This window comes from Poecilia formosa, unplaced genomic scaffold, assembly GCF_000485575.1.
Source record: "Poecilia formosa unplaced genomic scaffold, Poecilia_formosa-5.1.2 Scaffold5, whole genome shotgun sequence".
Lineage (NCBI taxonomy): Eukaryota > Metazoa > Chordata > Actinopteri > Cyprinodontiformes > Poeciliidae > Poecilia > Poecilia formosa.
In genome coordinates, this window is record NW_006799944.1 from 3279658 (window position 1) to 3290440 (window position 10783).

General features: G+C 40.1%; 1 protein-coding gene across 3 annotated transcripts; it reads right to left on the reverse strand.

Annotated features, from left to right (window-relative positions):
* Positions 1 to 144: 144 nt before the first annotated feature.
* prkg1l (protein kinase cGMP-dependent 1, like) lies at positions 145 to 10783 on the reverse strand. 3 transcript variants are annotated; one of them, XM_007563430.2, is made up of 19 exons: positions 10594 to 10783; positions 10345 to 10468; positions 10002 to 10168; positions 8979 to 9092; positions 6532 to 6637; positions 6262 to 6325; positions 6031 to 6108; positions 5772 to 5866; positions 4461 to 4526; positions 4240 to 4317; positions 4069 to 4165; positions 3805 to 3944; positions 2670 to 2759; positions 2298 to 2439; positions 2065 to 2228; positions 950 to 1072; positions 712 to 774; positions 533 to 599; positions 145 to 437 (listed from the first exon to the last, which is right to left on the reverse strand). In XM_007563430.2, exons 1-19 carry the CDS (start codon positions 10781 to 10783, stop codon positions 354 to 356), a joined length of 2052 nt encoding a protein of 683 aa, XP_007563492.1. In that variant the 3' UTR covers positions 145 to 353. The 3 variants fall into 3 exon arrangements, with proteins under 3 accessions (XP_007563492.1, XP_016532774.1, XP_016532779.1); XM_016677288.1 differs by having other exon boundaries at positions 10585 to 10783; XM_016677293.1 differs by lacking the exons at positions 145 to 437; positions 533 to 599; positions 712 to 774 and having other exon boundaries at positions 958 to 1072; positions 2069 to 2228; positions 10585 to 10783.

Sequence of the window (10783 nt, forward strand, 5' to 3'; positions counted from 1 at the left end):
TTTCTTCCTTTCGGAGATTTTGTTTGCAAATCTTGAACAGGAGCAGACGTCAGCCTTTGGGTCCATTTCTACTTTTTAGGAAGACACCGCCCCACAAGTCTCACTACAAGAATGAACACTGAAGAGGGAGAGAGGGGGGGAAAGTTTCGTACAACATATTTGTTTATTGGTTTTCTTTGGACTTGCAGAAGAAGAAGAAGAAAAAAATCACTGAATTCTTATGCGTGTAAATCTATAAAGGTTTTCTGCGCCTGAAACAGTCTAAGCTTTCGGGCGGAGGAGGGTGGTTAATGTCTCAAAGCAGTATCTGCAGGTACTGCCTCAGGAAAAGGGTCTCGGTCTGAAATCTGTTGTCAGAAATCCTCCCAGTTCGTACAGAGCTCCACGGCCTCTGCAGGGTAAAGTGCGCATGTAGCGCTTTGCAGAGGAAGGTTGACCTGAAAGGCAAAACAGCGGAGTAAACAACAAACAAACAAACAAAAAATGTATGACAAAACAGAAAATTAAGTGAGTCAAGCTCATTATGTCATACTTTTGGAATAAGTGGAGGGGTTAATTTCCTTTTGCAGAGTCCATCCCAGTTGAATCCATCAAACCACCTGAAGAAAAACAGAGTACCATCATCATCATCATCATCATCATCATCGGCAACACTGCGTTTCCAAGCAGAGCCCAGAATCTGTATTTAATGAAATCAATCCATGCTCTCACTTGTGTTTCTGAATGGCCTTGGCCCCGTTTCTCTGGCTGCTCAGTCTCTCTGAACGGTTGCCCCTGGGTGATGAAAAGCAAAACAAAAATAAACAAGCAATGAATTAATCACCCACTTCATGTCCTCAAGTGATGGAAGCGGGATAAAGATGAAGAAACACTAAAATCCATCGAAATACAGCTTTTTATTTTTGTTTTATTTGTTTGTTTGTTTTTTCTTATTAGAAAGTATTTATACCTGCAAAGCTTCTGTATGAAATCGCAGGCATCTTTGCGGAATGACTTTGGGAATTCAATCTGATCGACGCCATTAACAGTGGCGGTGAGAACCTTCAGCGGGTCAGAGCCATCAAACGGGAGCCTGGACAGAGAAACACCATCCGGTCGGGAACCTTTGATCTACAGTGATGCGCAAAAAGTATGCACACCCCTTGAATTTTCCCACATTATGTATGGTTACAACCATAAACTCGAATGCATTTTATATGGATTTTGAGTGGCAGATAAAATAGAGATGGACATTTCTAAGGTGGAAAGAAACCAATAAATGTTTTTTTTAATTATTAATTTTTTAATTTGTGTTCAGCCCTTAGTCAGAGCTTCGCAGAACTACATTGAAATTACAGCCTTAAGGGGCATCTGCCAGCTTTTACATCAAACCCTGCTTGACAAATATGGCTACATTTCTTTGCTCTATTTCTTCTTGGCAAAACAGCTCAAACTTAGACTGGATGAAGAGTATCCATGTGCAGTTATCAAATCCAGGGATTTCAGGTTCTAACACATTAGCATATATTTTTCAGAACCCCTCCATTGCGCCTCTGACTGTTTTCTACAAATTATATAATGTTTTACAAGTTCAGCTTTGGTCCCATGTGACTAAAGAATGCTTTTCCTCGTGTTCCATAAGTTTTCTTTTTTGAATAACTAATGAACATCTTTGTGAGATGTTCAACGCTCTGGATGACGATTCAGAACACGTTCCAACTTTAAGTTTCTCCATTACTTTGGAGAAATTTAAGTGCTATATTCACAGGTCTTCACGATGCATTTCCTTCACTAATGTTCTCTAATCTACCATAAAAATGAACTCCTACTTACTAATTTACCAATTCCCAGCTCCCTAGATTTTATTTACACTAATCAGAGTAAACGAGCTCATGACAAATCCATAACCTTTTCAGATTTCTCTTTGTATCACAATAAATCTCAACAAAGCATGCACAGTTTGTGGTTGTAGTCTGAATGTGAAAAACCCCCAAGATGTCATGTCTCTTGACAAGACTTTTTACTTTAAGATCATCCCCAACAACACTTTAACAAATAATGGCTCCTCAAACGTTAAAAGCTTACCTACCGCTGAGAAGCTCAAACACAAAAACACCCAGAGACCAGAGATCTGCGGATGTACTGTGGCCTTTGCTCAGGATGATTTCAGGCGCCATGTAGCCCGGAGTGCCGCAGAACGTCCACGTCTTCTTACCCACCTCAACCCGCTTCAGACATCTGGAGCCAATCTACGGTACACATCCATGCGGTCAGCATTACCACGGTAAAACGCTGAGCTTGAATCAGTTGGTAGTTACCAGTTTGCCATAACCCTGCTCATCCAGAACGACGTTTTCGGGCTTGACATCTCTATATACGACTCCTCGACAGTGAAGAAAACTCAAGGCCTCGACAACACAAGCTGTGTAGAACTTGGTGCTGCCGTCGTCTATGGATCCTCTGAAAAATAAAGGAGGAGTTATCAGTCTGAGAAAATCAATAAAAGCAGCTGTGACTGACCAAAGCAGAATACATTACAACCAGCAACAAAAGGTGACGTGACAAAAGCCAAAACAATCAGTGGTTTTTGTTTCATTGTAATAAAGTCTGAATGAAAACAGTGAGCCTGGCATTGATTATTTTCAGTGCACATTATAAAATGTGACCTCGCTGCAGCTTCACATACTCACTTCTCTTTGAGGAGGCGAGACAAATTCCCACCCAGACAAGCTTCTGTCAAACTATAAAGATGGTCAGCATCTCTGAACGTCTTGTACAGTCTGTAGTCAAAACATAAAGAAAATTGTTAAAGTCACCATTCTACATGAATGTTTCCCCCTTTTTCGTATTGTAACCACTTTAATGGACTTGTATGTATTGTATTTAAAAGGGGGTTTATTTGGTAGACAAATAAAAGTGATGCATAATTACCTGAAGGAAAATTATACTTTGTATTATTTTAGTGTTAGACTTTAGCTTTTGGTTTAGTTTGATCCTTTTGTTTTCCCTTGAGTTTCCCTTGGTGTTATTTTGTGTCAATTAGCCACTTTCCCTCAGCTTGTTAGTTTGTTACTCACGCATCTACTCTTCATTCTCTCAATTAATCTCATAGTTATCTTGTTGCCTAATCATCTTTTTGTCATTTAAGGGTCAGTCTGCTGAATCACCTCCTTGTCAGATCTTCCTTTGTTGTGCACATCCATGCTAACTTTCTTGTACTCCTGTTTCTTAATTGTTCCTGTAGGGCGTCCCCCAGCTCTCCTTGTGCTTGTCTCTTGTTTTGTGAGTTTCGTTCCAATAAATTATCATCTCCATTAATCTGACTCTGCCTTTTTCCTGTCTGTGCACAACTTCTATTTGTGCAGTGATGAGCTTCTCCAGAGCAACCAAGGCCTTTACAGCTGTTTCTCTTCCTGAACAGCCAGTCAGTTTGGGTGGGTTGTCATGTCTTGGTAGGTATACAGTTGTCCCATACTCTTTTAACATTCAGGTGCTCAATCAGTGCACCTCTCTGCTGTGTTCTTTGGTTTTCGTGATGCCTTTTGCGTAATATTGTTCTCTAACAAACATTCGAGGCCTTCGAAGTAGTGGTTTAAAAAAACAAATGCCACACTGAGATTTTTACACCTAAAAAAAGCTTGAAACCCACTTTTTCAAACGTTGCTACAATTATGTGTTATTTGAGTTGGTCTCTCCAAAAAATATAAAAAATAAAAAATCCCAACAGATTAAGATTTATGATTGTGGCATTACAAAGTGTGAAAACGTTTAAAGGGTGTAAATACTTTCGCAATTTTTTGAAACGAGTTGCTGAATGGGTGATACCTGACAATAAATGGACAGCGGGCCTCCATCAGGATGCTGCGCTCTCTCAGAATGTGCTCTCGCTGACCGCTGTTGAGAATCAGCTTCTTCTTGAGGACCCTCATGGCAAAAACACACCTGGTGTTGCTCTTTAGTTGCACCTGAAAGCAATGGAGGGGGCGGGAGGGGGCGGAAAAAAATCAATAACCTTGTGGAAAGAAAGAATCTCAATGAGGCAGGAGCTCTGGGATCGGTGCGATTGTGAGCGAGAGATCAACTCTTTACCAAATCCACGTGACTAAACTCCCCGAGTCCCAGGGTACGAATAATCTGGAAATCGCTTAAGGTGGAAGCTGCCAGGGAGGCAGGATCCTCCTTTGGCCTGAGGAGGAAAATACAGATGAAATTGTGTTTTTCTATGGATGTAAAATAAGGTGCTACTGCGTTGCTCCTCACTCGACTTTTGATTCATTGCTCTGCTGCAGCTGTGGAGGGCTGTCAGATCCTGAACCTTCGATAACATCTCTAAAGGTCCTGAAACGCAAGCAAGTAGTGAATATTCCTCATTTTTCTGGACAAAAAGAATCAGAGTATGTATGCAACACATAAGAGCATAGAAACTGAATCAGATACTCTCCAAATGCACGTTATTTAGTCTGCCCAGATTGTCACCTTACCTTCTGTCTATTACCAAGCACGTCACTTCTCCAATAGCCATCACATTTACAGGCTGGATGGTTTCTCTGAGAGCAGAGAGAAATAAAGAAAATCATAAGAATATAATTAACACATAAGAATCAGACATGCATTCATCAACTGCAGGAAAGTAATTCATTTTTAGGCTGTGAGGTCATTTTTAAAACCAAGAACTGGCTGCACAGATTAGAATTTATTCTTTATATTCTACACAGATTCAAAGATTGTAGAGAAACTCAGATATGAACACATAATCTATAAACAAGAAGCATCGATGGTTAGGGCAGGGCTTTTTATTTTCCTATTAGTGGTTATGACTGAGAGCTGCAGGAAGTTTATCTTCCAAGCAGTAATGATCGGTTTGACAACACCCACTGGATTGACCAATACTCTAAACAACAGAAACATTCAGAAAGTCAGTAAAGAACCAAGAAAGAAAGCTGTAAATTCACAAATATATTAAATCTTCCAGAGACAGTACACATCAACTGAAGATGCAAAGATCCTTGCTTTTTAACATATGTACATAAGTAAAAATTATTCAGATGTGCTACCCCAGCCCCAAAGATACAGACTGTTCCACAGATTAAAGAAAATTGGTTAGAATGAACAGGAACGATTTGGAGACCGTTACCATCTGTGCCTATCATGACGGAGAAACAGTTGGAGCCCCAACGCTCAAAGTGGAGAAAGTTTTACATACAGCTGTCAGCGTTAACAGGTCCAACAGAGAAACATTTCTGGATGAAGATGGCACATGGCAGGAAAAATGCTTGAAGTCAATGTGAAGTCAATTTCTAGTGCAAATATCTTAGTACACCTGAAGTAAGACAAAACTAACTTACAAGTAGCTTTTCAGCAAGAAACAGGAGCTTGTTTTAAGTGAATAATTCTTTAATATGGATGACAAAGTCCTAGTTCCAATGGCAGATTATCTCACATATAACATGGGAAAAATATCTTGTCATAGGTAAAAATGGAACAAGTACTTTTTTCATCAATATTAAAGGAATTATTTACTCAAAACAACAATAGTAAGATTTTGTGTTTTTGAGGTGAAACATTAAGACTAACCTGCCTGGCACAAACAGTGATGTACAAAGTTTCTTAAATTCCTCTTTTCCTCACCCTGATGCTCAGTTTGAACTTCAGAAAATGTTAATCCCATGTGATTGGCAGATTTGTGCCAATAGGTTGTGTCATTGTAACAAAGTGGGACATGTGTGTATACATATTTAATTAACTCTCTTTATATAGTGATATCTTTGACGCTCACTAACTCTGTTTCTTACCCACAAAGAGCTTTTTCTCCAAACCACTGTCTCTCTGAGAGCTCGGCCAAAACGATCTGCTCCTGACGGCCTGGCTTCTTCTCTGTCACACTCACCTAAAGAAAAAAATGGTGATGAACACTGCAGAAAAGAGGCACAGTTTATTTTCCCTATCATAAAATAATTACTATTGCTGCTCTGACATTTGGACTCGGTCTGAGCCCATTTCTCTGAAAGACTCTTTCTAGCTGAGCTGCTGTTAGAGAACATTTAACTTTACCTGGCCTTTGCTAATGATGTAAAAGGTGTCTCCGACAGCTCCCTGTCGAAAGACGTAGTCGCCATCTGAGTAATTTGTCTACAGCAGGAGGAATTTTTTTAAAAAGCAAGAAAAGAAAAGGACAGTGAATGTCTTCACTTTTCCACAGACGAGACACAAAGGAAGATTGAAGCTGAAAATGTTACCAAATTCTGTTTAAAAAAAAAAAAGAAAGAAAAAATCAATCTGTACCTCTTGCACCTGATCAAACAGTTTACTGATGACATCGTCTGGCAACGACTGAAGAAAGGGAATGCTGCACAGACACACACACAAAAAAGACACAATAATTTTTTTTTATGTATAAAAATAAGTTTTTACTTTCATAAAAAAAAAAAAGAAGAAAAATCCTAATCTATATTTCAGTGATTTCTTACAAACAAAACAACAATAGAGATCCGGGAGTACAGAATAAACAGAAGCAGCAGACAATATTTAGAGTTTCGAGGGTCTGACGTTCACCTTCTCAGCAGCTCCACTGAATGAGAAAGGTGGCTGAGGCCACACTGTGTGAGAACAGAGTGGTAACTCTTGCGGTCGATAGCCCACAGCTTGCTGTCTGTTTGTGCTGCAGATCAAAAGACAAAGGCAAGAGGAAATGATAAAGGTTGTGTCAGTGACACGGGCGCTCTGATATAAACACTGTAGACAATAGCAGAGACTCACGCCGCCCGCAGCCCATTGTGGCTGAAGAGCAAAGCTTCGGCTGTGCACTCAGACAGCTTAGGTCAGGGCTGCATTAAAGATGTCTCCCTTTTTCCTCGTACAGAGGACACTGAAGATAAATCTAATCTAATTCCCTCCACCATAAATACCCCCTTTCTTTATAATAGAGTTTGAAAGAGGTGTAAATTAATAATGACCCGTATTGATTGGTTCACGGAAGCTTCCTGCAAACGGAAGTAGATGTCCTCGAGACGCTCTAATTACATCCAATATCTAATCAGATGGTTCTGCCCTGATATCTTAATTTCCCCGTTCGAATATTCTCTCTGTGCTCCTAATTTATCACCACATGACATCTCATTGGTGGCTACTGCTTTTTATTTCAGATCTACTTCGTTCAAGTCACACGGGTCTTTCTTGGCGCAAGTCTTTATGCTGTTGTCTCCCATAGGAAGCTTTGCAAACATTTAGACCTCTAGCTTTTTCGTATTTTGTCGTAATGCAGCTACAAATTATAATATATTTTGTGTGACAGACAAACACAAATTAGCACAGAATTGTAAAGTTTTAAAATAAAAGACACATGAATTTCACATTTTCCTTTTTTTCTTTTTTTTTACCAGTAAAAAGATCAATTATTTTCATGAATCTAAAGCTTCTCCTCATGGCACATTTAAGCAACCACCCTTCTCCATTATTATGCCTGAAATTCAGCAAAAGGGAAGAATGAGAAAAAAAAAAATCAAAGGTTGAGCTTATTGCCTACACTTAAAGCACTATGGATGGTGCACTCCACATGTGCTAAAAGGAGTCCATCACCAGAGCCATTCCAGCCTAAAACACCATCTCAATGCACAACATGTTGCAGCAAGAACAGATGTCCCCACTCCATAGTCCAAATTTCTACAGAAGTGTTTGTTCAAAGATCCATGAACGATTGTGGGTTCCTAAAACACTTGAAAGCTGAATGGTTATAATATCACTTTACACCAATCTGATAGTTGAATAACCTAAAAACTGATTAAAAATAATAAAATTTGTTGTTGAGCTCTTAAGAGTTTTTGAATTGAAAATGATGCTCATTTTGTCAATAAAGTGCGATTAAATACAGACCCTGCAATTAACTCGATTAAACATTTTAATCAAGTCCCACCACTAATACTGTAATAATAATAAGCTACCTGAGCAGGGTGTACCATGCACAGGTTTTCCCACTATTTTACGTCCGTTACAGAAAAATCCCAATAAAAATACTTTAAAGTTTCTGGTTGTAATGGAACAAAATACAAAAAAAAAAAAAAACATATGTTTACTAATGCTATTGAATTGTCATTGTATATCTGTTTGACTTGGATCACCTGCTCCTGTATCACCACACCGAAGCCTCACTGGCAGCGTCAAACACAAAGCGAAACTATTTTCAGGTCAGGAAGGAGATGAGCACGGTGGGCCCTGAGCGAATCCAAAGGGAAAGGATGACAATAATGGGCAGGGAACAAAGGAGGACAGGCTGTCACCGTGAGTTTAGGATTGTTACCAGGGAGCAGACAGATAGCTGAGAGTGGTAAATTGGAATGGCTGGCTGCTCTCAAGATAAAGAAAGCAGCTGAAAGAGAGAATTAGATGTTCAGCGATGGCAAATAAAGTGATGTTTCTTCCATTTACACTGATCCCAGCCGCTTCCACAGCCTGTTTACCCGCAGCTAATATTTATTTATTTGTGAAACCAGGCCAGATATCTGTGGTGACAGCCGAGAAAGTTTTTTCCCACAGGGGCTGAGATCGGATGAGGGGAAGAAATGAAAGAGCAATGTTTGTGTTAAAAGGATTTGTCCACTTTTTTTTTTTTTTAAAACATGGGAGCTAAATGATATTTTCAGAGCGCCTATTTTTTGTAAATGTTCTGACTAATGCATGCTTGTTGGGAGAACACCGCTGGCTTATGAAGCAAACTATTGCATGTTTGAAATTCCCCACATCTCTGAAAAAAAGAAAAAAAGAAACATGTGAATGCGCAGTGCTGTCTATGATTTCAAAAGCGTCTTTGATTTTAAATTCCACAGCCGTCCTCGGTCTCACACCGCACAAGAGCTCTGTATTCTTGTGATCTTCACAATAATTATTTATTTTTCCGTCCAAGTCAAAATGAATGAAATAGGGCCCCCCCTCATCAGTTTTCCCCTGTGACATTCCTCGAGTGATAATTGTATTTCGTTGTAAAAAGACGTCAACATAACGCTTACCTGAGACAGAGTAGGTGTGGGTGGAGTTGTAGAGGAGCGCCACCTCTCCAAACATGTCCTCCGGCTCAAAGGTGAGCACCTTCTGTCCATCTTTTGTCACGTCCAGTCTTCCTTCTGCCAAGAAAATAGACAAATTGAAACATCATATGAACATCTTCGCAGCTTTTCATGTTAGCAAAACATAAAAAATATTACCATTGAGGTTTTAAATGACAGACCAACATAAAGTAGTGCACGATTGTGAAGTAGAAGAGAAAGGATATGTGGTTTTCAAAATTATTCATCACTGAAAAAACTTAAAAGTTAATATTTGCTGCAGTTATGGCCATAAGGAAGTACTTTAGGGTATGTCTCTGCTAGAGCTGTACAGTCTTTGTGAAACATCTTAATCATATGTAAAAATAAGTTTTAATGATTTTTACAAATTCTCAATTGAATTTGGGTCTAGACTTTGACTAGGCCACTACTACACATGAGCATACTTTGATCTAAACTAAACAGTCGCATTGTAGCTCTGAGTTTAATGCCATTGTCCTGCTGGAAGCTGAACTTTTGAACCACTCCGTTTTCACAGATTGCTACTGGAGTTCATGGGATATGAGTGTTATGTAAGGTACAGACATTTAAATGCTTGCTGTGTACTTTTGTGTCAAATGATGTGGTGTGTTTGAGGGTGAGAGGTTCAGTGTAGACACAGTTCATTCTGTAGAATAAAGCAGGGAGATGGCACCTTGCAAACAGTTTCACCTCTTCAAGGAACCATTAGCCATTTTTTCTGCTACCTCCTTAGATTTCAGCCCAGAATAACAGCATAGATCCCTTTCATTTTCATAACTGTGCTTCAGAGTGGCATGCAATCGTGTCCAATCAAATCAACAGCCCGAGCCAGAACGCAACAGAATGGAAATTTTAAGAGAAGAATGTAATCACATTTGCAACGGAGCACCTACAATCCAGGCTAAGTCCTGATAAACAACTTGAAGTGAGGTGAATGTTGTTGATCTTAAGAAGACAATGACTTACCTTCCAAAACAAAAGCCTGATCCCCGGAGGTGCCCTCCTGGAAAACAAAGCAGCCCTGATTGATGGTTGCTCGGCGCATGCAGGCAGTGACTGCCTTGATTTCTTCTTCATCAAGGTTCTTCAACAAGTCATTTTTCAAAAGCGCCGCCTGGATCAGCCTTCGAGATCTGAGGATATAAAGACATGACGCATATGTCACACTGTTGGTCATTTATCACCTTGAACGCAGTCTGCTGAAAGCTTGCAAGAGGTCTTGAAGGGATACTTGTTGATTAGCAGTCAACAAGAGTGAGAGTTTTCACTCAGAGCTGGTATGATCTGAGGGAACAGCGCGTGCTCTTACTCCTGGCTTTTGTCACAGCTTCTGTGTGAAACCACTGCGATTGTCATAGGGTCTGGACTGAAGGGCTCTGAAATGACTGTCTGCCTTTTTGCACTCCGGTTGTCCTCAATTTGAGCTGCAGAAGCTACAGTAGGAGAAAAACAACACGCACACACACAGCATGTCAGGATTCTAGGTCAGGTTAAAGCTTGTGGCACTTGTTGCCCCTCCCAAGATATCACACATTAAAAAGCATCAAACCCTGTACACCTGCTACGACTGCGGAGGGTGCAGGGAGGGAGAGGGCAGTTCTGTAGCGGTCTAGTTCTTCTTGCAGCCTACGGATGAGTTCGTCCTTTGTGTCCAACTCCAGCTCTAACTCATCTATTAGTGTGTCCCTCTGACGGAGCTCCTCAATCTTGAGCTGCAGTGCAAACTGGAGGTCCCGAAGTGTACCCAT